The sequence below is a fragment of the Copadichromis virginalis genome, linkage group LG12 (assembly GCF_057382275.1).
Source record: "Copadichromis virginalis isolate Kocher_CV1m ecotype Utaka linkage group LG12, C_Virginalis_male_GT1.1, whole genome shotgun sequence".
Taxonomy (NCBI): Eukaryota; Metazoa; Chordata; class Actinopteri; order Cichliformes; family Cichlidae; genus Copadichromis; species Copadichromis virginalis.
In genome coordinates, this window is record NC_140629.1 from 36,630,804 (window position 1) to 36,657,015 (window position 26,212).

At 41.3% G+C, this 26,212-nt stretch overlaps 1 protein-coding gene across 1 annotated transcript; it reads right to left on the reverse strand.

Moving 5' to 3' along the window:
• Window positions 1-848: 848 nt before the first annotated feature.
• On the reverse strand, window positions 849-25,972 carry cnot6l (CCR4-NOT transcription complex, subunit 6-like). Its single transcript, XM_085476377.1, has 12 exons — window positions 25,828-25,972; window positions 22,084-22,205; window positions 21,658-21,844; window positions 21,223-21,308; window positions 18,563-18,652; window positions 18,326-18,394; window positions 17,420-17,577; window positions 15,712-15,866; window positions 14,028-14,179; window positions 11,216-11,443; window positions 10,622-10,824; window positions 849-6,112 (listed from the first exon to the last, which is right to left on the reverse strand). The coding sequence occupies exons 2-12, from the start codon at window positions 22,193-22,195 to the stop codon at window positions 5,891-5,893; spliced, it is 1,662 nt and encodes a 553-aa protein (XP_085332503.1). The 5' UTR covers window positions 22,196-22,205; window positions 25,828-25,972; the 3' UTR covers window positions 849-5,890.
• Window positions 25,973-26,212: the final 240 nt, after the last annotated feature.

The following is a 26,212-nucleotide window of genomic DNA, read 5'->3' on the forward strand; positions in this document are numbered from 1 at the left end:
TTATATGGAATTACGGATTATCTCAGAAAATTATTTAAATAGACAAAAAAAAAAAAATCACATTCAACATGTTTTTGTTCCCTTAGTTTTCTCCAATAAATCCTTATGTCGTTTTTAATTGTAGTCCAATGATTAATTATCTCACTTTTTTAACAGTTGGGGACCCATGACAAATGTGATAAGCTGTGATAAACCCTAAAGATTTCGCTCTAACGTAAACAGGATTTACATAAATCTATATAAATTAACATTGCGAGAAAATGAGTTCCCGTTTGAGAGCACTTTCACAGGATATTTGTGTATGTTAGATGAACATGTAATCTCTAAATTTTCTCAGATTAAATCACTTTTTACGTGTCTTGGAATCCTGTGTCTTGTGAAGTTTTCTACCAGAATCAAATTCGTGCATTTCCTTGATTTGAAATTTAAATTTTAGAAGCCAACAGGAATTCTACAAAGGAGAGATCTGCATTTCTCTCTTTTTTTGTCAGAGGAACTAAACAGAAATGACGTCGTCACCCACATTATTCTTTTCCTCTTTTTTTTTTAACATTTAAATGCCAAAAATGGGGCAAACTTTGGTTTTGGCAAGAGCTGTTCACCACAGCTGAACGTTTTCCAATCAGGGGAAGCTGACTGGGTGCTTCCTCCTGCCTGCGGTGGACGCTTGTTGGACTGGAAACCAGTGTGGTGAAGAACTGCATACCACCTTCATTAACTTCATTAACATTAACTTTAAAAACTCTCTCGAGAGCTAGACAGCTGTTGGTGACAGCTGGTGGCTTGAAGACGCACGCCCAGTTTTTATTCTCTTACCTCACATTACTAAAACAACAATGAAAGGCAGAAACTTTAAAAATACTTTAATTCATTTTGCAGAAATAACAGAATTGCATTTCTGGCTTTTGTCATTTATTTTAATTTTCTAAAATTCGGATTTGAAAAATGAAAGTTGCTCTTCAGCTTTGAAAATCTGTTGAGCTTCTGACTTTCTTAATTAATTCTTTCTTAATTAATTTTCCACAGTGAATTAAAGGAGACCGATTCTGCTTTTTCCTGTCTGTCTGCCATCTCTGTACTGATCCAATGTTCATGCTCAACATGGCCAAAGTCTGTAATAATGAGGTCAGAGTGTGTACAATACAAGTTCAGGCTTCAGACTGATGCAAACATCCTGTTTTCCTATTCTTGGGTCTATATGATGGCAGAGAAAGTGAATATACCTAATATGGTCATCTCAGGCACAGAAGCCCCGCCCACTTGCAGCTGATGAGGGGCACCCAATCAGTAGAAAACGGGCTTAAAGGGAGCTAAAATACCTGAGTTGCTGCATCAAGGCTAAACATGATGTAAATAAAGATTACCTTGAACTGCAATCCACCTGAAGATGCTCCAGAGTGGACTGGATTAGGACTAAGCATAATAGGTCCCCTTTAATCGATATAATGAACATACTCGTCCATAATGCCATTTTTCATTAGTTGTATTTCTTAAATTCTGTGTAGAGATTCTGCAGCGAGCTGGCCTACAGCCATAAAATTCAGAGTACAAACATGACAATGAAATTAAAACGTCTGCGTCTTTCCCCCAGTTACTATCGCCAGGCATCGTATTCACCACCAAAGACTAATGGGCAGTAGCCGAGACAGTTTGAATTAACAGTGGAACAAAAATTAAAAATCAACTACAGCCAGACATCAAACATCAGGATTTCTACGTTCAGAAACTCCACGTGATGCTTGTGATGATCTTTGTCCTAGCAAGGAAACCACAAACAAGTGAGAGTGACCGTTTTACATAACGTAACAGAAACTGAAGGGAAAGAAAGTCCTGAATTCCTCCCACAATCTCACCACATGAAAAGTTGGCTTGGAGGGATGGAAGGATGGATCGAAGGGTGTTGGCTGGGCGATGGTGCTGGGTTAATCTCTGAGGGTCTTGGTCTCATGGGCAGTGTTGCTGTTGGAGAAACTGTACAAACTAGGCACATTGTTTGTAGAAAAAGTGTATGAGGTGCATCTACAGAGACAAAATTAACAAGTGAACTGCTTTCAGGTGATGACAGTTTGGTATTGTTGTGGAATAAATGCGAACGTAACTGGTGTTTAATGTGTGTGAAAGCAGAAATGACAGGAAAACAAAAGCAGCAAGTGAGGCTTTGAGATGACACTGGAGAAATAAAACCCATATAGACGAGCTGCTTTTAAACCTAGAATATTTATGGTTTTTCTCAAAAAAAAAAAAAAAAAAAAAAAAAAATGTTGGTAATACTGAGTAGTACAAAGTACTAATTGAAAGACTGCATGTTGGAGACAGAAAATGCCCGTAGTTCAAAAACAAGAGCTGGAAACAGAGACACGTCCGGTCTCTACAAGAGCATCAGAGACAAATGTGGAGGTGGTATTCACACGAGATCTTTAGAAGAAAATTACAACACCAAGTACACGTTTGAATTGTGAGAAAATTTTACGCCCCTTTATCAGGAGAATGGTACATTCCCCTCACAGATGTGAAAGACATGCCGTCATCAAAGACAGATTCATTTATGTACAGCTGTGGTACAAAAACCAGGAAATAAAAACCCTGTGAGGTTAGTTCAGGAGTGAAGTATAGGCCTCTAAATGCTCACCGGGATCGAATCCACCGAACCCAGAGGTGAACTCCTTAGCGTTAAATCATGTGCAACAGAAGGCCAGTAAAAGTGAAGAACCTGCGATTTAAAGCTGCAGCTACACGGTCACACGCCTTGCTGTGCCGACGCCACGTATCCCAGAATTATGGCTTTCAAACACAGGAAAAGCTTTGACTGGTTCAACTAATCCAGGTTTACTACACACTACAGTGCGAAATGTGCCAGATATGTTTATCACTAAGAGGCACATCTGCCTGCACAGATAGGACTGAGTGTCAACCATCCTGCTGCACCAGTTAAAATGTGTAGAAAAAGCTGGTTTTTAATATCAGATGTTTTGAATTCATTCTTTGAAATCAGATGGTTTCTGATTTAACTAAGCTTAACTTTTCTGTGTTCAGACCAGTGGTTCCCAATCTTTTAAACTTTTCCTGTTCCAGTGTAGAAATGAGGGAAAAAATAAGATAATAGGACACAATGTACATAGTAAGTATGTCCAAGGTTTCAAATAATGAAGTCAGCATATGTACATGAGCTACGTGAGCTTAAATCCCGTGCTTCAGACTGCTCTGATGCTCTGCTTCAGACAGTTTTTATAACTCTCGTTTCTTTATGAGGCCAAATAGAGAGGAAGTGCCAAATAAGGTCATACTGGCACCTGCAGGTTTTGAGGGGCAACTAATCAGAAGAAATTTGACTTGAAGAGAAGGTGGAAGGGAGCTAAACAGCTGAGTGGTGACACTAAGATTAGTTTTTTTCTACTCTTAGGTCTGTATGAGGCCAAAAGATGGATATCCTTAATTTGGTCATCTGAGACACAGAGTCCCCACCTAGCTGCAGTTTCAGAGGGGCGGCCAATCAGAAGAAAGCTGACTTAAAGAGTGGGTGGTCTTAAACCAGGAAGAGTATGGGGCTGCACAGACACATTTAGATAGTTAGGTTTATTATTTTTGTCCTGGTTTTTAAATTTAATGGTATTTAATGAGGTGATATTTCTTGGCACCAACAGTGTCTGTTATGACAGATACAACAGAAGGGTTAAAACTCTCCTCTGTGCTGCTTTATGAACACTTTACATGTACTTTAATTTTCCTTGTTAATACGACCCCCCACTGGTCCACATGCCGTACTTTGAGAACCCAGGTCTGAATGAGAGAGGAGCTAAAACTGGTCGTTTCAAACAGAAGAGGAACTAAGAGGCTGCATTAAGGCCCAGTGTAAGATAAATAAGGATTATTCTGAACAGTAATCATACAAAGCTACTCTGGTAGATTGAGCTGGAAACACATAACATCCACTTTAATACAAGCCATGTCCACTTGTCTCAGTTTGCATAGCTGAATTGTGAGCAGTGTATTGACATTGAAAGAGTGATATTCTGTTTTAAGACTTTAACAGCTGACAGAAATCACACAACGAGTTAAAAAGGGCAGAGACTAGAGCAAAGTTCCCATAATAAACAGGATGCAGATTTTAGTGTGTGGATTTGCAGCTGCTGGTTTAATCGTGAGATTTCTTTGAGGAAAAACTCCAAAACATTTATGTTCCTCCCTCTCCATCTTAAAAAATAATTTCTCATTTTCTTTGTACTGGCACTGAAAACATGTAGTACTGACACCCAGTCCGATCCCTTATCATTCATCGCGTCAGCCTCTCTAAAGGCCTTAAAGCAAACTAAATTCTTATTCAATTAAAACTGACCAAATATGCTTTATTTGTTTCATCTAAAACTAGGACAAATGTGATTTTCCCAGGTTGGGAGTAAAAGTGCATCAGTATTTTATCAAAAATGCACAAAGACCTGGGACTTCTATAACGACACGATGAACAACAGCATATCCGTATGCAAACACATACATTACCTGTGCTTTTTCAGAACAGTAGCTTCCTGTTTGGTTTTGCTCGTACGACATGACTCTGAGAGTCTTTAGTGTGAAAGGTGCTGCTGGATGCATAGCATAGCCCTGAGTTACGACTTACAGAATAAAGAGCTATTCCTTCTAATCATCTGACACAAATACACAAAGTTTAGAGTCCACAGGGATCTGGCATTAATCGGCTCCGAGAACCAAATTCATAGCGAGCATTTTTAGTAAATACATTCAGCCTCTTGGTCAGGAAACATTGACTAAAACATTAAACGATATACGTTTTCTCTCTGGCACCGATAAATAAAGGTCTTATTACTGACGGAGGACATGTCACTTGCTGCGGGGGATTCTTTGGCCAGGCAGATCAGGGGTTTAAAAAAAAAAATCACAGCATGAAAAGCTCAAAACTGTGAAGCGGACTGTTTGTGGATGTCAGGAAAAAGGCAGTGTCTGAGCAAATCCGCCTGCAAGGCTTAGAAAAATATTCGAACAACTGATTGTTTTATTACTTCAGAGCTGCAGAGAACAAAAGCCTTTGCAAAAAGAAAACACTTTTATAAAAGACGTACCGCACCGAGGTAAAGTGAAAGAAATTCATACAATGCTGAGTGACATGGGCCTAATTCTAAACATGGATCCAGGATGACGCATACCTCCATGCTAAATAGCATTACTTTTAAAAAACACCCAGCTTGCACATTTTATCCTTAAAAATTTGCACCCATTTCCCCGCTTATTATCAAATTAGTTTTTTGAAACTCAAATAAGGACCTTTTTGCAAAACAATTACCAACAGAAACAATCCTTCTACATTCTCCTATAACATTCAAAAGGTTGAGGTTTTTCTTTTTGTAGTGTTGACCCCCCCGTTCAATTAAATACCTGTCAGTTAATCTGGGAGTGAAAGCAGCTTTCAGCTCTATAAACTGTGCAGCATTAATACGATCACGTGTCTGTACTCTAAAAATTTCACAGCTGTGTGAAATGATGCTTACGTTTGTGTAGCAGCTTTACCTTAAACAGTCGTTTGTATTAGTTTGTTATTGTAGAATCTTTAAGCGGCCATGATTACAACTAATCAAAAAAAACAAAAACAAAACAACAAAACAGACGTTGGGAAATACTTCATCCCAAGCCCAACATTTGGTATCAAGCCTTTTCAAGGGGAGAAAAGAAAAAAAATATACAGTGTGCAAAAACATAAAAAGGAGCAACACCCGGGGCAAATACTTCACTCCTTTTGGGGTTAGAGGCGGTCAGATGGTGTCCGAGTTTAACGTGAACTGTACAGGGTCCTGTATAAAGCTGGAGGGAGGAGGTGGGACAGTGTTTAAAAGGTGAGGTAAAAAGGGGTAGGCGGGGCGCTCTCTCTCATTCTCAGGGTGCACTACCTGTGGACCGGCAGGTGCAGCCCGTTGAGGGGGTTGAGCGGGTGGGGCAGGGGAGGGTGCAGCTCCAGCTGGGCCAGCAGGGAGAAGTGGTCCGAGGGGATGTGCGGGTGGGGGCAGCCCGTGATGTTGTTGTCTATGAGCCACTGGCTGTCGAGCGGTCCGAGCATGCCCAGGACGCTCATGTGGGTCTTGGAGAAGAAGATGTAGTCGATCACACCCTGCAGACACACAAACACCACCTGATGTTAACTCTGTGTGGGAGTCACTTAAAACAACACCAACCAATTTAATGATCCACTGCTTCCCCATTTCCATGGCAGCACATCCTCAATTTCTCGTGTTTTGGTGTCTCGCACCAAAGTTACAAATGGTCTGTATAGCGCTTTACTAGTCCCTAAGGACCCCAAAGCGCTTTACACATCCAGTCATCCACCCATTCACACACTGGTGATGGCAGCTACACTGTAGCCACAGCCACCCTGGGGCGCACTGACAGAGGCGAGGCCCTCTGACCACCACCAGCACGGGTGAAATGACTGTCCAAGCTGGGGCTCGAACCGGCAACCTTCCAATTACAAGGCGAACTCCCAACTCTTGAGCCACGATCGCCTCCTACAAGCAGAGGAGGCGAGGAAGAAAGCTTTTCTTGTTTCTCTAATGTGTGCCATCCATCTGTCTGTGACCTCAGCACACCTTGCATAATGCAACAGGAATGGAGAGGAGAGAGGAGGATGCAGGAGGAAATATCAGTGAGAATGCACAGGGAGCGTTTTTACCATCAGTATATAAAAGACACGTGGCCACAGCGAGGGGAGGAGACAATGACGCACAAATCAAAGAAAGGAGAAAAATCTGCTGTTTGTCATTCGTCCGTAAAACATTTGAATCTGCCGAGACTCAGAAAGAGCTCGGGCTTTCTGTACAACAACTGCGGAAAATGTTTAAAAAGGTCCAGTTGGTCTATTTTATTTACCCCTTTCCTCACTTTTCCACACATCACTTCCTGTCCTCTTTTCCTCATCACCGATTGGCTGTTGTGTTTCTTCTTTAATGACACCACCCTTTTCACTGAATCACAGAGAGGCCCTTTGGGTGACTTTTGGTTACTTGTTCTTATTACCTGCAGTTTAACCAATCACTTCATGACTTAAAGCCTAATCTAGTTTTTCTTTGCTTTTCAGAGTAAACATCATTTAGCACTGGAGTGCAACGTGGCAGGTTCCCCTCGATGATACAAATCTTTACCTCTGAGCCTCCCACTTAACAGGTTGCATAAAATAACTCAGGTTGTTGCTCAAACTTCCACGAGTGGACGAGTGCGAGTGTCGTGACTAGTAATGTTCTTGTTGATGCTGTGCTGAGATGTCCAAACTTAAGTGTTAATTGATATTGTGTTGTTTTTAATCTGTTTATTACATTTTTGTGTCATTTTATTTCACAATGAGAAGGAGCTGGTTTTGTTTTTTGCTTCTTTTATGAGTGTTTATAGAAAATCCCTGTTTGATGTAGAGCTCCAGTTTCTAATTTAGTTTCTAATGAATCTATTTTTTTTGCATGAACACATTAGCTCCTCAGATGAGTAATCAACGCTAAGAGAAGCAGCAATGAGTCAAGCTCGTTATTAGTATAAACATTAATCACCGAAAGTGTTGTTAGTGACTCCGTGGGATTCAGCCAGTGATATCGCCAGTGGGCAGAGACTAAAATTGTAAACAAGTAGATGAGTCTTACAGACGCAGGGTTAGTGAGAATGGCTCGTCTGCACTGTCTGAAGAGCTACATTAAAAAAAAGTTGAGTCTGTGGAAGGTTTATTAATGGCTGGCCGTAGATGCCTCGTCTCAGAGGTATCACTGTGAGCTTTAGCTCCCTGTGGGTCTCCCCGTCACTGGCTGCCTAGGTCTCGCCCCCACTTGTAACCTCAGACATCCCCGTGTGGAGGCTGGAGGGACTAAACATTGCTCATGTGACGATTACAGTCAAAAACACCCACCAATCTGGGCTTAAATTCCCCAACAGAGAACTCACTGGAAAGTCTGTGCATGCATGCAAGCATACATATATATACATATATTAAAAAAAATAAGGTAATAAATAACTGTTAAATAACTGACGCCCCAATACTGAATAAATTAACCATTTGTGAGACAAGAAAAAGAGAGCAGAAAAAAAAGAAGAAAAGAATTTGATCATGAACTGTCTGGCTCGATGACTCATTAGAAACCGAAGCTGAAATGATGTGACAAATCAAAACCGCGAGGCAGCTTCGCACGAAATAAAGCGAATACGAGTTTTTGCTGCGGAGCGCGCTGAAGGGTAAAAATCACGGCTCACAGGCCGCGATGTTCAAAGTTTTCCGTTCCCGCTGACAGCTCCCACTGCAAAACTCAGATATACAAAAGTGAAACACACAGCAACAGTATTTTTTTTCTCGATTGAACTTAATGCCCACCTATAAGTCTGTGTAATTCACTCAGTGATACAGAGTTCCCAGCACCAAATTTAACGGAGGCAGTAACAAAAAAACCTCAGTACAAAAAACCAATTTGACAGAATTCATCGTTGACGTTAAATTTGTCGCTGTAACGCGTTCATCTACCCGACTGAACCTGCACCTGAAACAGCGACATTATCCACAATAAATATAGCAGGTAGTGATTTTCTGTATTTTAACGTGGCAGAGACGACCAGGAATACCACATGTTTTCATATGCAGCCCTTTTGTCTTGACGACACCCTGTCGATGCGACGGCTACAGCGATCGACCAATGAAGGGTAACGGTCCATCTCTGGAAACATGCAAAGTACTCATTATGAGGCTGGAGGAGTAGCGGAGGCATGATTTGCCAGTTTATTAGCTGGGAAAAACCACTCGGTTAAGTTTAGGGACTAAACATTTCTTGTTTAGGTTTAGGGAAACATGGCCATCTGTTCCCTGACTCACAGGGTTATGGTATTAGTGTGACAGCTTCATAATGCCTGAAACCGCAAAGGTCACAAAGCACCAAAATGAGCCATGGCGGTGGTTTTTGATAAAATCAAGTGACACCTCAAGGATGAAAACGAGCTTTGCGCATCAGCATCCGTCCCAGTGTACATGGAGACTAATTTTATTCCTCTCTCTTACTTTATTTCTTCCTTTGGAAAGTCCGCGCTGCGAGGTGACACGCTTAAAAACTGTCAGCATCTGAGTGCAGCGAGGGTCTCCTCAAAACCACAGACCATCGACGTGTTTTACATGATAAAGACGCTTACAGCACAGTGAAAGTTTGAAAGTTCAAAACAGATACAAATTAAGATGGTGACAACAGGATGCGTAGGCTATACTGCAATTTGTAACGTGATATTACTCCACACCAGCGCCTGTTATAACATGCCCCAAAGATAGGATAAGCTTTATTAGTCCCACACGTGAGAAATTTGTTGTTACAGATGTCAGACAAATTCTTCAATTATCTGTGAGACGCACAGGCGGACAAAAAAAACAACAACAAAAAAACAAAAAAACCTCATTTGTGCCTTTTAATTCCTGCACACATCAGTTTTTGTGTAGCGAGGAGGAAAATAGTGGATGTTAGTGAAAATATGAGCATTATTATTACTAGAGCAAGATGATAAAGTCAGGACAAAAACTAATGTCTGTACACGGCGGCTCTAAAAACAGTATGCTAGCACTGAACTAGTAGCAAACATACCCAGACCCAGATCTTCAACAGTTAACAGTAGCAGTCAGACACAGCACTGTAGCTATTTGCACAGTATAAGCACAAGCTGCCATTCACACACTCGCCGATACACTCATGCTTCTTCCTGCTTCTTCCATCTAAAGTTTGTACTGTTAACCGGAAATCATGCGTGACAATCAAGCTCATGTGGATTAATGAGAAACTGATGCAATGACCACTATTTCTTGGTAGCAGCTTCCTCTCCGATGGGGTCTCTCTGGTTCAGATGCGTGAGGTCCCCACCATGAATAATTGCTGCTTTGGAAAGGCTTTCTCAAGAATAAAGACACAATCATTACCTAACCCTGGCTTGCTTAACATGCAGAAACAAGACTAGCTGGCAGAGTGACTCACATTTCATGATAAATATGATCCAGTAATGTAAACCTTTACATTTAAAAAAGAAAGTAACTGGTAAGCATTTTTTTCATAAGTTGGGTAGCTTCTCTCTAAGTGAGCTCACTCTGTCTCACTTCACTTACAGAAACACATAAGCTGACTCACAAAAATCGGGCACGACCCACCAACCAACTTCCGCAGACCTACAACAGTGAACTCGTCAAGCTCAGTTGCTTTACTCAAACCAGGATAAGGTGAGCTGTCAGATCACTCAGTAGTAAAAGGGGAAAGAACATCTGCAGCGGGACATCTGTGTCCTCTCACAGAAGCTGATTAGAGCCAATGTGACTCACTGCACTCTTTGACCAAGTTATCACACAAACACAGAATGAATCTTGGCGTCCTGAAACGTGGGGCAGGGAACAGGGAACGTTTCGGGTGGGTGAAAACAACTCCCCCTCTAACTTTTCAGTCAGACACATTTGCAGGACCAGAAATTCCCGACCCTGCTCTACGCCCTCTCTGAGTCTGCTTCTTGAAGGTTTTTTCCTTCCACAGAGGACGTTTGGGGGTCTCGCTCAGCTTGACTTTTGACATTTTGGGCACTATATAAATTACTGTTACGGCTTCAAATGGAAACGAGTTTATTTGTGTTTTTGTTTTACCTTGAAGTCATATGTGTAGTTGGTGTAAGGCATCAGATTGCTGTCGTAGGCGCTCTTGAGCTGGAAGCTGTGTGTGATGCTTCCATCCGAGTTTCCGTTCTTGCCGTTGCAGTTGAAGTTGGTCAGACATTCGCTGTAGCGTAGCTCCTTAAAGTCCTTGTGGTTCTCGGCCACTCCTCCGTCGCTCAGATACTCCACCACACCTGCATCAAAGAGCAGGAACATTAGCGAGATATTAATCAGAACTTTATTTAATTATTAAATCCTTTAATTAAGGAAAAGAAACTCATGACATCATTCGTGGCTTTAAAGGGAAACTGATGATGGAAACCACGCTGGCAACAAACGAATATACAGACACTTTCCCATTGCCGGTAAAAACAAAGAAAAAACTAGATAATAAAATAAAATAACGAAGGTTCACATTTTTTAACATGGATAGGTCATTTTAATCAAGCTAAATCTATTTTTCTTTGTTATGTATTAATTGTGTCAAGTTATCAGGTGTCCAGAATGTATCAGGTGGGAACTTTAATCAGGTTTGGTTGATTTATATGGAACGACCCTGGTTCCTGATAAGTGACAGAGCCCTACCGGAGTCAGGCAGCGAGTTGAGGTCAGCGCACAGGACGATGGGGATTGAGGACGGGTCAGAGGTCGGCGATCCCGTTGCCACAGAGCCCGAGGCCCTCTCAGCAATGCTCTTTAACTCTGACAGGAACATCATGGTTTGGATCAACTTGACGTCCGAGTACTCGGGGTCCCAGTGCATGTGGGCGTTGGCTACCAGGATGAGCTGCCTCTCCTGAGGCGGCTTCATGCCTTTAAAAAAAAAAAAAAAAAAAAAAAAAAAAAATTCAAGTAGGGCTTTAATTAAAATTTTGATTTACACATTATTAAAAAAGATCAAATGTAAAAAACAATCTTCTCATGCTCTTTTTAATTCACGTCCTTTTACTTCTATTAAAAGTTCAAATTCACTCCCCAACAGGTTCACATACATTTATATAAACTATAGTTCACTGTAGGGCTGTGCGATATGACCAAAATCTCATATCCCGATATAAGAATTCTATCGCCCGATAACGATATAAATCACAAAAATGTAACATTTTCTGTAAAATCTGTGAATCTCGGGTCGAGTGTTTTAACCGATGCATGAAACGATACATTTTTAGACACAAGTTGTAACAGCCGCCGTTTTCTTTGTGAGTATTTATTACACGGCGTGCTGCGGGGAAAAGCCTGTTCTAACGTTTGAGTCTAAGGTTTATTTTTTAGCACCGGCTGGCGGCTCTTTTTTACTTCTCATCCGTAAATAATCTGCTCTTTCACGTGATTCAGTTTATTTTGAAAAGTCTCAATAGGATGTTGAGCTTTATTGTGAAAGGTTTATGTGGAACATAAACAAGCAGACACGCGATGCTGTTACTGTAGTTTTTGCTAACCACAACGCATAAAAACAGGCGCTTGTCCGTCTGTAGTGTGGTTATATTAAATAGAAAGAGAGAACTTTAAGAAATTAATATAGCCACTACAGTGACCATCAAAACCATGAAAATAATATTGCCGTAAACAGTTTATTTTGCGACACCACGAAACAAACGATAGTGTAAAATGAAACGATAGACGTTTTTATATCATCATCCGATATATATCGTTATATGAACAGCCCTAGTTCACTGAAATGTAATTAAAGACCAATACAAACTTAATGAAAAATACTTGATTCCCTTAAAGTTTAAAAAAAAAAAAACCGTTGTCACCATTTGTACTCGATCATGTGACATCCTAAAAGTCTTCATAAAGAAGCCCTGAAAGGAAATTTTTTCCACAAGCAGCAACTTCCAGAAACAACGGCAGACAAGCCGAGAAGCTGCAGCTCCTGTTGTGGCCGCTTGAATAAGCAGCAACTTAACAGAAACTTAAAAGCAGAAATCAGCATTTTACAGCCCGACACAAAAACAACTTTTAATTTCCACATATAGTTTTCACATATGATCAACAAATTTTATTTATGCTTTTACGAACAAAAAGTTCTATGAATAAAGCCGTGAAAGATGCATATAAAAAGTACATGAGGAAAGAAATCAACTGACAATGATTCTAAATCTGAGTTGTGGTTTTTTCTTCACTTATTTTGAGAATAAGACTTTAAAATATATGAATTACACAATTCTACACACTTTTACTGTACAGACATTTATAGTTCCACAAAATTATACTGGGGAAAAAAACAGACGCTATGTAAGCAAAATAGTACATCACTTTCACTGACACATGAAAAAAAAATAAAATAAAAATAAAATAAATAGGATGTAAAAGTCCCCTGAACAAATCCTCATCGTGGTCTTATTTCAGATGCAGTAAACCACAGAACTATGAGGCAACTTCAGAAACTTAAAAGCGCTGACAGAGTAAAATATTTAAAAAGGAAGAGTGCGATATAGTGAGCATCAGTAAACCAGACAGGAAACGACCACAAACAGAAGTTTTACTGTAGCTCGCTGGGAGTGCAAATGGCCTGTGCCTGTCTCTCGCTGCAAACCTTAGTAAGTTAACTAACTAATTAAATACATATAAGCTTTAAAGCACTGATATTATGTGAGCATCATCAGCCACAGTGAGGCAAAACACCTTCAAACACACAATCTCCGTGGACACAACTATACTAAAACGCATTTTCCGTATGACGGCCCGGACCCAACAGCAGGACCTGTATCTGTGTGCAGGTAGATACGGGAGGAGCACTGCCAGCGCCCTACACGGTGACCTCCAGCGGGCAAGTTTCTGACAAACTGTCAGGAACAGACTCCATGAGAGTGGCGTGGAGGCCCGATGCGCAGCTCGACTGGGATCCCTGAAGTTTAACTCGCTTTGTGTTACACTGTGATAATCGAGTGTACCTTAATTAATTTTTTAACAGCGTATATTCTGTTCGGTTTACTTGTCTTTTAAACATTACATCTTTTCTTTCTCTCTTTCCATTTCCAGCCTTCGTTGTAACTTCTTAACTCTCTTTGTAAAGCACCCTGAAGCCTCTGATTAAAACCCAATTGTGACACCTTGTGGGAAAATACATTACTGCAGTTTTACTGTTTAATATTTTGGGCAAAAATAATTGTAGATCACAATTTTCAAGCTGAAAACCATCAGATTTAAAAAAAAAAAAATCTTGCTCTGTAACTACTGAACTGTGTGCATATATCACATGTAAGTAATAACGCTGGTTTTATAACCTTCTAAATTTCCAAGTTACAGAGGCAGGCGAGTCAGTTTCACATGCATGGTTATGTTGTCATAGATAATTTGATAATATAACAGAGCTGAAGGCATTTTTGGGTCAGGAGAAAACAACTTGGAATTATCTAAACTGCTAAATTACAAAATGAAAGTCCTTTCTTACCCCCGGAGAACATGTCCTTATTGACCTCGAGCAGCACGGCCACCCCGATGTTGTCTTTGGTCATCACTCTGTTCAGCATGACCTCTGAACCCTCAGAGTTAGCCATGGCTACCTGATTGAACTCCACAGTGTGTTTCTGGATCAAAGTGAACCTGTGAGAGAATCAAACAAGCAGCAGAAATGTCCATGAGGGCTTTGAAAATGCACTAGTTCCATATGAAAAGTTTTTCCTCCTTTAAATCTGCTCCTCGTCCTTCATTTTTCCTGGCTCAGAGAGAACCAGGCTGGGCGACTACAAAGGAAAGTAAATGCAAACAGGCTGCGATGAGTCTGTGATGCAGTCTCCCTGTTGTTTGTGACCATTTCTAAATAGATCACATGAAAAATCATACATCATAAAACACAGCGAGCTGAGCTCCATCTATGGCAAAGATTACCCAAAAATGACATATTTATAGTAATAATATAATTATAATAATAAAATACATTTTATAGCTGAAACTGGAAAAAACAAAACAAAAACAAAACCCCAAAAAACAACTTGAGCTCAGATTTTAATATGAGGAAATTTTTTTCTTTATGTAGAAAAACTTTTCATCAAATGTGTTCACACAGTTTCAAATCATCACGGCCAACATAAAGGCATGTTTTATAACGTGTAGGGATGGGTACCGGTATCCTGACATAAACGGTAGTAACCAGACCGAAAAGCAGCGCACATTTCGGTGCTTCATTTTTTCCTGAGCTGTGATACACTTTAGATTCTAGCCAATCATTTTACGTTTCCGAGGATAGTAGGCGGGTCCAGGTACGTACGTTCTTTTAGAGCAGAGCTACAGATTAAAAACTCCAAGAGGAAGCGGTCAAAAGTCTGGCTGTACTTCACAGCAAAAGAGGCAAACTCAGCAGCAACAAGTGCTTTAATGTGATACTGTGCAAAGGAGGTAACTCCTCGAATCTGATGAAACACCTGGTGATGCGTAGCGCGCCGTATTTGATAGCTTGCTGCGAGACCTCACACCGAGCACATCTACTGCGGGTGTGGTGCCAGTTATCGGACCCGGAGTTAGCAACATCCCCCAAAAACCCGAAGAGCAGAGTCCTGGCCCCTAGCCCTGCCAGTGTAGCAGAAATGATGACGGATGATGATGCAGCAGCAGCCGTTCTTCTCTGCGCGAGTAGCTTAATGTTGTTCGTGTGTAATTTACGTTGAGTAGGCTAACCACGTTATTACATTAATGCATGTAAGGTGAACTAACAAACATCATCATAGCTACATGCAGCTGTCTTCTTGTTTGATGGCAGATACTCCCTTCACCCTGGCCAAAAAGGCTAAAATGACCAAAGAAAAAGTGGAAAACAGCTAAACATGAGAGGTTTTTGGACAAAGTTTGTGTTTTTTCCATTGTTTAAGCACTGCTTCCAGCCAAGAGTGATGCCATAAATCCTCTATAGCTGCAGAAAAGGCTAACATTGTTATCTTTTTACAAAAAAAAAAACAAAAAACAGCTGAACATGAGAGGTTTTTGGACCAATTTTGTGTTCTTCATTCTTTAAGCACCGGTTCGAGCACCGTTTAAGCACCAGCACCGTTTCAAAAGTACCGGTTTGGTACTGGTATTGGATAAAACCTAAACGATACCCATCCCTAGTAACGTGTATAAAATAAAGCTCTTAAACCCACTTCTCAGTCTTGAAGAACACGGCACAGCCGTCCACATGTTTCCTCTCCTGTTCTGAAACCAGTTTGGCACGAGATTTTGGACAGAAGTAGCCGTCATAGCCGCGCTCCTTTAGTGTTTCCAGAAACAACATGTAGTACTGCTCCGTCTCCACCTCCTGCAAAAAACACACAAGGTAAGAAAAGTCACGTAAAGGAGCAGATGAGATATACAGGGAACGCACACAACATTAAAACACTGACAGGTGAAGTGAACACCGCTGAGGAAACCTTGTAAACTGGATAAGGAAGGGCTCAAAGTCATAACCAGGGTTCTTGTACTATTTAAAGATACACATCAGTGCTTTTAAGATCTAAGTAAATACAATTACTTGTGGCTACCAGTGTGGCCCCTCAGTCTCCGAGTAGATACAAGCTCTGAATTATCACATTCACAACTTTGGGGTGTCCACGCAACCTGCCCGGTGATGACGACACCCCATCAACTTTTCACGGTTGTGGGGTTAAAAACTAAGGATGAACATTCTGATTCCTTGATTTTCACTCATGACTGTAAGTGTACTTCACTCAAAAACGCCAGTGAAGTCAAAACGAGCAGTCAAAGCCGTCATGATTTACTAAAGAGATGAACGCTGGTATTTTTGCTGTGGCTTTGTCGGAGGAAAAAACTTTGAAAGGATAATTAAATCACAGAAACATGATTTAAGAAGGCAAAATTTGCCATGTTTGATGAATGAAAGGGGAGTGCATCATAATGATTAAATGGTGCAGGTGGATGGCTCAGAGCTCTGTGTGCAGTGCATGAGTTTTAGCTCCATCCTGTTCCTCACGTCTCTCAGATCCATACAAGATTGAAACGGCTGCCAAAATCTAGAAATTATCGGTATGCATGTGGCACAGTCACTGTATCATTTTATTAATATGCAGCTTTGTCAGGGTCTGATGATAAATAGTGTTTTGTTTCTCTTCTGCATGTCCTGCAGGTTAGCTGTTACACAGATGGACTAGTTGGTAATATACAGCACTTCTCAGGGAAGTTTCCACTCAGTGGAAAATAAAGCCAGCTTTGTATGGGCAGGATTAATCAGTAACATCTACCTCTTTATCTTCAATACACAATGGCTCGGTTGTGCTGACAGGTGAACGCTGGATACTGTGGATTGATCCAAGCAGTTTACAGCAGCTCTGCACACAGTCTAATGATTAGAGCGGAGAATAGTCCGAAGAATAATAACAACCTTTGTTGACACGATTGTGGGGGAATCACCTCAGGGGACAGACAGATGGCTACAGAAGGCAATGGCGCCAATTAAAAATGTTAGAAAAAACACAGCCAGACAAAAGCAGGCTCATTTTAGTTCATCTTTATTGTTTTTGTTCAGATTTCGAAAGCATTTCTTTAACTGCAAAAATGGGTCCAATGCCTTGTGCACTGGAGAGCAGTCCGATCCCTGCCCTAGTGCATGAGGCTAAGAGGTGCTGGGAAGATGTAGCCTAGTTCACCTCAATCCACAGCACTGTGTCTGGATATACACATAGACAACCCCAATACTGATGTAACCAGATAACCATCTGAGTGGAAAGATATCCAAATTATTAAAAAATCTCTTTGTGTAAGGTACACTATGGCTCCACCACAAATACTAGTAATATGCCGCAAAACAGTTAGTGAGGAAGATTTAAAGTATCTTACAAGGTGGTCTAGCTTTACCTGTAGGCTGATGATGTCAGCATCACCGCTGGTGATTTCCTCCATGATTCCCTTCTTCCTGTACTCCCAGTTTAAGGCCCAGGATGGACAGTAACCATACAGCTGTCGCGTGGCATACTTGTCGCACAGCACGTTGTAGCACATAACCGTGAACACAGCTACAGGGAGACAGAAGTAAAGTTTGCTAAATTACTGAATCATCTGAGAAAAGACACACGACACATCTGACAGTTATGAATGTAGTTTACCACGAACAGCCTGAATAATTATTCCCCAAACTCAGAGTCAGAATACTTTATTAATCCCTAAGGAAATCATGTGGTTACAGTTGCTCCAAGACAATAACAGTAACAGACTGAACTAAATTAAATAACACAACATATTACAAAGTTTACAAAATATAAGAAACAGCTCTACAAATAGCTCAGAACGGATCATCAATGGACTTTGCTAATGCTAACTTTAAGAAATCTGAATGTTTATCTCAGTTTCAAATTTATGAGCCAGTTTCAGTTGAAGCTTTTTCTGTCAATCAACACAGCCATAAAGCTAACGTTAAGCCTTACCAGAATCCAAATGGGGAAGTTATTAAAAAAAAGAAATCTTCTCCAGGTACATCTGTTTTTCATCCCAGGCTGTAAAGGTGCTATTTAATGCTATAAAAATGCTGCTGGACAGTATGCAAGTTTTTATTTTATGCATGATATCAATTTTTACTGCAGCCATAAGAGTGATTATAGAAAATACCCACAGTGGCTTATCCAGATTTTCAGACGTACATAATAGTACTATAACACGGCATGCTGGGTAATGCTGGGCTTTACGGATAACCTAAAGAGCATAAGAAGCCATCAGCTCATAAACGACTCACTCCCAGTGCCACGTTACTATATGAAGGAAACTTACCGGTGGGGATCATTTGGTCTCGCTCTTTCAGAGTGATCCAAGGTCTTTGGGGGAGCTGCTCTGGGTGCACTGGAAAAACAGGCCGGGATTAGCGCTCATTTGTGCGTGACAGACACAGTGGTTTACCTGCTATGATATACCTGCAGCGCTGAGGTCTACAAAAAACTGTTTGATAAAATATGCATGAGTTCTGATAAACAGATGAGGGGTGAGGTCATGCGTTGCAGAGCCGTTTACCTGCTAGATTGTCGAGCATGTAGTTCAAAAGCTTTCTGGTTCCATCTGGCTCCTGGTACAAATTGAGGATGTCTTGGGACAAAGGATTTCCTGCAAATACGATAAGATAAGATAACTCGTTATTGTCATTGCACAGTCATACATAGTACAGTAGTACAATGAAATTGGAAAACTGTCCTACGTCGGCACTACATATAACACAACACGACACGACACATGACAACGCAACACAGTATATTAACTTAGTAATAAAAAAGAAGAATAAGTGTATTTGAATTGCACACTGTTATTATTGCATCTTGTTATAAATATAAATATTATTATTGTTACTGTTTTTATCGTTGTTACCTCCCCCCCAAAAAAGTCCAGGGCGGTAGCCAGTCAGGTCAGCTATTTACATTGATCAGGGCTATTGCCCTGTTGTAACAGCTGTCCTTGAGTCTATTTGTTCGGGACCTCAGCAGCCTGAACCTCCTGCCAGACGGCAGCAGCTTAAACACCCGGTGTCCTGGGTGTGTGTCGTCCCGTAGGATGCGGCGTGCCCTCTTGAGACAGCGAGTGCTGTACAGGTCCTTCAGGGAGGGAAGAGGATGTCCAATGATTTTTTGGGCCATATTGATGACCCTCTGGAGTGCCTTTCTGTGTGCTGTGGTGCAGCTGGAGAACCACACACCGATGCAATATGTCAGCACACTTTCAATGGAGCAGCGGTAGAAGACTGTCAGCAGCTCCTTCTTCAGGTCTATTTTTCTGAGGATTCTCAGAAAGTGGAGACGCTGTCGGGCCTTCTTTAAGACCGCAGAGGTGTTAGAGCTCCATTGGAGGTCTGTGTCTATGTGCACACCCAGAAACTTGAAACTGGAGACCCTTTCCACACACTCCCCGTTGATGCTGACAGGCTGCAGCTCAGACTTCCTCCTTCTGAAGTCAACTACCAGTTCTTGTGTCTTGGTGGTATTGAGGTCCAGGTTGTTATCTACACACCAATCTGACAGCCTCTGAACTTCAGCTCTGTATGCCGTCTCATCTCCCCCTGAGATGAAGTCTCTGATCCAGCGGCAGGTGGTAGAAGGAAGTCCGATTTCCAGCAGTTTAACTATTAGTCTGTCCGGGAGTATCGTATTGAAAGCAGAGCTAAAGTCAACAAAGAGCAGCCTGGTGTAATGGCCCTGCACTTCCAGGTGAGAGATGGTGGTGTGGAGCGTTGTAGCAATGGCATCTTCAGTTGATCTATTAGCTCTGTATGCGAACTGGAGCGGGTCGAGTGTGGGTGGCAAGCAGGACATGATGTGACGTCGGACCAGTTTCTCGAAGCACTTCATTATAACAGGTGTTAGAGCAACTGGTCGGTAGTCGTTGAGGCTGCTAATGTTAGTACGCTTTGGCAGTGGGGCAATTGTGGCCGACTTTAGGCACGGCGGGATGCAGGACTGGGACAGTGAAGTGTTGAAGATCTTAGTGAAGACCCCAGCCAGCTGGTCTGCACACTCTTTTAGGACCCTTGCGGTTACCCCATCTGATCCGGCGGCCTTCCTGGGGTTCACTGCCCTCCGTGTGCGCCTCACCTCATATTCCTGCACCATGAGGCTTGGGCTGCTGCTGCTGTCCGATGCTTTTGCTGCTGCCGCCTCTGGTCCCTTCACCTCAAAATGTGCAAAGACGTGGTTCAGCTCCTCCGCAAGCGCCGCGTTACCCTCAGTCAACGTGGTATTGCAAGGTTTGTAGTTGGTTAAGTGCTGAACTCCCTGCCATACCTGTCGTGAGTTGTTGTTGCTGAAGTGGTCTTCGATCAAATGAATCAGTTTTGGGTTTGTTTTTTTTGCTTTTTGTTTTGTTCTTTCTTCCTACCTTACAATTGGCCTTTGGGGGGAGGGACTAAATATATAAATACACAGTAAAAGCAATTAATCTGTGTCAGCTTATTGGAGTCTATGCGTTTGATGGCTATTTGTGACCATTAAATGTGCTTGAGTAAATGAACAACACTTTTAGCTCTCATTGAAACTCTTTGAGAGAAGCCAAAAACGTTTATACGAAGGAAAAAAAACTGTCTGCGCACTCTATTCAACAGCTACCATTACGGGAGAAATTCTCAGGTTTTTTTGGTAAGCAGCAGTGATTCAGTACTCTTATATCGCTTTTCCATTAGTACCTACTCGGGTGAGTCAGGTCGCACGACGCGGTTTTTCATTAGGTGATGGTACCTGGTACCGTTTAGCACCTACTCAACTGGGGTTCCAAGAGATCCCAGGTAATCCAAAATGCGACGTCAAGAGATCGCATGCCACCGATTGGGTAGTCAGTGGCGTCACTCTACGACTCATGAGAGCGTCTCCATCGTGAAAACCAAAACAGACATTATTGAAACCCAGCAACGAGCAACATGGCTACAAAAAACCCCCAAAAAGTCAGAGTCTTGACGCTCGCTTTTGTTGTAGCGCTCGTGTCGCATGCAAATGATGTCACGGGATGTTTGGCTGCGTTGCTATAACGACCCCACAAACATTAGGTGGTACTCGAATTGAATGGAAATCGAATACAGGCTAAGTGGTACCGTCTAGAGATGTGTGGAGCCGATCTGAGTAGGGACTAATGGAAAAAGGGCTTCAGACATTCATTTTTGTTGCTCCAAAATCGTAATAATGAAAAACAAAACTCACCTTTTAGCCCGAGGGTTTGTAACTGGAAAAGCCTTCCAAGTTCGTAAGGCAGAACTCGTAAAAGATTATTGTTTAAAAGCAATTCCCTGCAAGAAACGAGACAAAAACAGTGTTTTTTCTAACAGTTTGGTGATTCCTCATCATTGATGTATTTCTACTGGCATCAAAGCGTCGTCCACCACACATTCTTTTGTTGTCACATCTTCAGTCTCTGCTTGACAGCTTTGTTTTTGTTTGCGAGATGCTTTTATCACTCCCTCTCTTCATAATGTTCCCTGTGTTTTTAAACATTGTGTTTATCATGATCGCTTCTCTTCATTGCTTTGAGATGGCTCTACGTGCCATCCCTTCAGTGACTCTGAAGAATTCTTCGTTTTCAAGGCTAAATACGCACGTCTCCTTAAGTGAAGTTAGAAATACCAGCAGACAGCCTACCTGAGAGAGACCATGTTGCCCAGTTCGGCGGGCAGACTGCGGAGTTTATTGGACGACAGGTTCAGGTAGACCAGGTTGGGCAGCTTGGCGATGTCTGGCGGGATGCGGGTCAGGTTATTGTCATTGATGTGCAGCGCCGTGAGGTGGGTGAGTGTCCACAATGAGCTGCTCAGGCTCCTCACCCGCCCTGCATCCAAACACAGACATCAAGTCGAACATAAGAACAAAAGCACAATGTGGATGAGATGAGAAAAGTTAACTCTCGCGGATTAAAACACAGTATTTTGGCTCTGTCATGAGCTGAGATTTAAAATGTTTCCAACATTTTCAATGCTTCCTTCCTTTAGGAATAGTTTTAGATCTGAGCTTCAAGGCCTCATTTTATTTTTAATGGAAGCGGGCCCAGAGGGAGTGAGTGAGACTGACCAGATATCTCGAGCTCAGACCAGTGAGACTTCTTCCCACTTGCCGCCTCGTCGGCTGGCATGATGGTGTAACATCTGCGGGGATCTGGAGGATCATATTTTTCCTTTGGCATACCTGTTAATCTGAAAGACACAGCAAGAACACGGCAGAGATGTGCTTTAACGTTCTGCACTACAAAGAGCAGGACAACGCTACCGACGAATAACAATAATAATATTATTTGATTTTAGAAAACAAATTCAAAGAAATTATTTTATAAATACTAAAAAGGACTCAAGAAAAACCACCTCCAGTTACAATAACACGATGATAAAATTGCCACTAATAATGATTATTAAAAAAAAAAAAAGATATAAAAAAAAAAACTCAGAATATATTTATAATCAAAACATTAGAACTGCATTTACATTAATAAATATATTTAATAGTATTAAAATGTTTTAAATGGATAAATAAAAACATGATAATAATTAAAATAAAGAAAACAATTATAAGATTAACAATAATTCTACTTCTATACAATTGCAAAATATCGTATTAGTATAATATTTAGCAATTATAAGAACTGTATTTTTAAATAAAGTAATTAAAAAATAATACATCAATGTAAAAAAAATTAACATTTAGATTTAAGTTATTTTATATTAGATATCTGCACCTCACAAAATGAACCAATGTAAATTTAAATTAATGCCCATTTTGCAAAAATATGATGATGATACCACCATAATAAATAAAAAAGAAACTACCACTGTGATATAAACACATGCTTGTACCAGTCAGCTCTGCTGTCATCACCACTATGGTCAAAAGTTCAAAAGTACGCATTAATAAAAGAAACTCTATACGATATATCTATATATTATTTTATCTGTTAGTCTTTCTCTATATATTTTAAAAAACCAAATGATTAAAAACTTTTAAAGGAAAACGTCGCCTGTTTGCAATGGAACTGCGTTCTCTGGAAACAAACAGATCCACACTTCTTCTCACATACAGCAGTTTATACGTTTATTAAAACCTTTTTCTTAAATACTCTGCAAAATATTTTCCCTCTCATTCACCCCACCCGCAGCAGTCAACCGTTTACCATCAGCAGCCTCAGAAAGCTTTTACCGGCACGTCGCTGCTAGAGATGATTTCCCACCCGTAGCATACCACAGTGTCTGGACCAACACGATGCCAAACCACAAAACCAGAGGGTGCACCTGGAGGAGAACTGGCAGCGACACAAAGAGCTGATACTCTGAAGTAACTCTCCCAGTAGGTTTTAAACTCAGCTGGAGACATTTTTGTGATAAAAGCATCAAATTTCTGATCTTTTAGCAGCTGACTGAAAGCGCTTTCCACCCTTTTGACCAAACAGGACGACAGCAGTCGGTTATTTAGAGCAACAATCAGACATTTACTCCAGGGCAGCCTCAAATCAAGATGCCAATCAAGAGAAAACACAACACAGTACTTAAGGCAAGTTTAAAGAAGGAGGTCTGTGAAGGCATTTATTGAATCACTGGTCTCCTGCTGTCTCCAACAAATAAAGGCTGAAATTTTGCCCTTTATTTTCTCTTGATCCCAGAAACAAAAAGAGAAAAATGTCCATTATGTTACATTTGGCTCTTGTTTAGTTTGAACAACAGTCCAAACCACAGTTTAGTATCATACACGTGAGGAAAAGGCATCGCATTTTAAAAGCTGAAGCCTACAAATGTTTCTGGCTCATTTTACTTACATGCCAGATTTTATTTCTTTAAATTTCAAAGCTACGAAATACCCATGTTTTTAATATATGTCATCACATGTATCCATGGACCACTTGGCTTAAAAAAAAAAAAATGATTCACAGAGATTTCCGTTTTGGAATCATCTCAAAGTTTGATTAAAATGGCTCAAAGTTCAGTTAAATACTCGCACTGAATTAAACAACAACTCCTGCAGGTTCTTCTCGGACACAACAACACTACAGAAACTGCTTGCAGAGTTAAATTCTTTATCTGGCTTCTGTGCTCACAAACAATAAACTCCCTTCCCTACAGACTCTGGCAGTTTTAGTTCACGCGAGGAGAAACAAATATTACCATAAGTGGCTGGTTAAAGCATAAGACAGGTCTCCTTTTTACATTTTCTAAACCAGGTGCTTCCCTAACCGCGGTTACTTCTGTGCCAAAATAATTTTCCAGTATAGCCTCCCGTCCCACATGGTGGCATGACCCTTCAGAGTTGAAACAAAACGCACTTTTTTTTTTAGGTTTTCTCCAATGAATTAGCAGAAAACTTCAAAGTTCAAATATCCAGGGTGCCTTTTTTCTGTTCCTCTATGTCACTGACACGAAACTGATGCAGTTATGCATCACTACGGTGATGCATAGTTTAATTATGCACTGCAGAATTAAACTATGACATAACACATAACCCGATGTTCAAATTTATAGAAGCAAATATGTTGTAATAACACAAAATTTGGCTTTAGACTGTGACACTCTGACAGGTGTAAAAGGTGTAAAATAAATCTGCCTGCGGGGTATCTCCTGCACTTAGTAAGTTCTGGTGAGTAAATAAAGCCAAATTTCCATCCACCCCTGAATTTCCAGGGGCTGTCACTTGGTAAGATGTTCAAATTGTGAAGGTAACATTTTGTATAGCTTCATTAAATATACTATGCAATTAAAAGCAGCTGATTCTGAGGGGGTCAGATGGGACCTTTGGCTGATTTTATATGACCACATTACAATGCAAAACCCTGCCTAAATGAAACAAAAGTGTAGATAAACCCTGTTTTATTCTACTTTCATCCAGTTTCTGTTTTTGTGTCGGTTAACTAAAATGTTTTTGCACACTTAGTTTAGTTTCAGTTTGCTTTAATAACCTTGGCTGACCGCTGCTTGAAGCAGGAGCGTGCATGTTATTTAAACTCCGCTGCAGTCAGCAAAGCTATGCATGCACAACACTTGATAACTTTTGAGCAGCGTGTATGTCAACATGAAAAGTATGCAAAGCCGAAAAGGCGAAGGCGCAGGGCTATTATGCAGCAGCTGCCGTGAGGGTTGGCAGAGGGGAATAAGTTTGGAGAAGGACTTACATAACCTGTTTACACACTAATACCAGGTCACAAGTGAGCAGTGACAGATATAAAGCTTGCTGGCATCGATTCATATCACAAGCACATGGAGACAGGCACGAATCTGCAGCTCCAGCAGAGAGCCGTCACTCTATCACAAGCTGGAGGGGATTTCAATAGTTTAGGCTCCAGATGTTATCGCACACAACCAAAACAGTATGTCAAAAAACACCTTTCAGGGAGTGAGGAGTTCTTATTTATTTTATTTCATTTTTTTTAATACAGCGATTGCAACTGCTCCAACAGCTGAGTATCCAAACATAGCCATAATGTCAGAAGTGACACGGTCGGGCCCGTTCAGGAGGAGTTCAGCCCTCCAGCTGTCACACCTGACAGCGAGGTAAACACGCCCTCTGGCTGTGCACACGCCAAGATATTCCACAGCTCCGCATACTCAAACAGCTCCAACACTAAGCCCAAACACGGCTAAACCTGCAGCGCTCTCCGAGCACGCCGCTGGATTTGTTTGGCTAGCGGCTGTGAGGCGCGAGCCGCCCGGGCAGCCACCGAGGCGGACTGCGGGGGAGAGCACTTGGCACGAATACGAGCGGATTTAAGTGCTAAATTAAACCCGGGAGAGCACGGAGAAGGTGGCAGCAGCACAGAAACAAAGTGAGACCTGACATTACCTTCATTCGGGGGCGGTAGAAGACGGGTTATTGCGGGAATTGGCAGCGACATGCAGACGCGGCTGTTGAACCCGTTTAGACCCTGAACGTCTCGGAAACAGAGGGAAGAACAACAAACGCCGTTTCCGCTCGTGCTCGCACACACACACCGACCACGCACCCACCCAGGGCTTCTTCTTCCTCTTCTTCCTCTTGTTAACTTTGGTGCATTAGCGCCACCAACTGGTAGGGACTGGAGGCCACAATGTCGCTCAGAAAACAAAACTAAATAAATAAATAACTTCAAACCAGTTTTTATAACTAAATATGACCTGATAACTTTGATTTCTGAATTTCCATTGCAGTAAATCGATAAGATTTGTTTTAACTTTGATTACACTGAGTT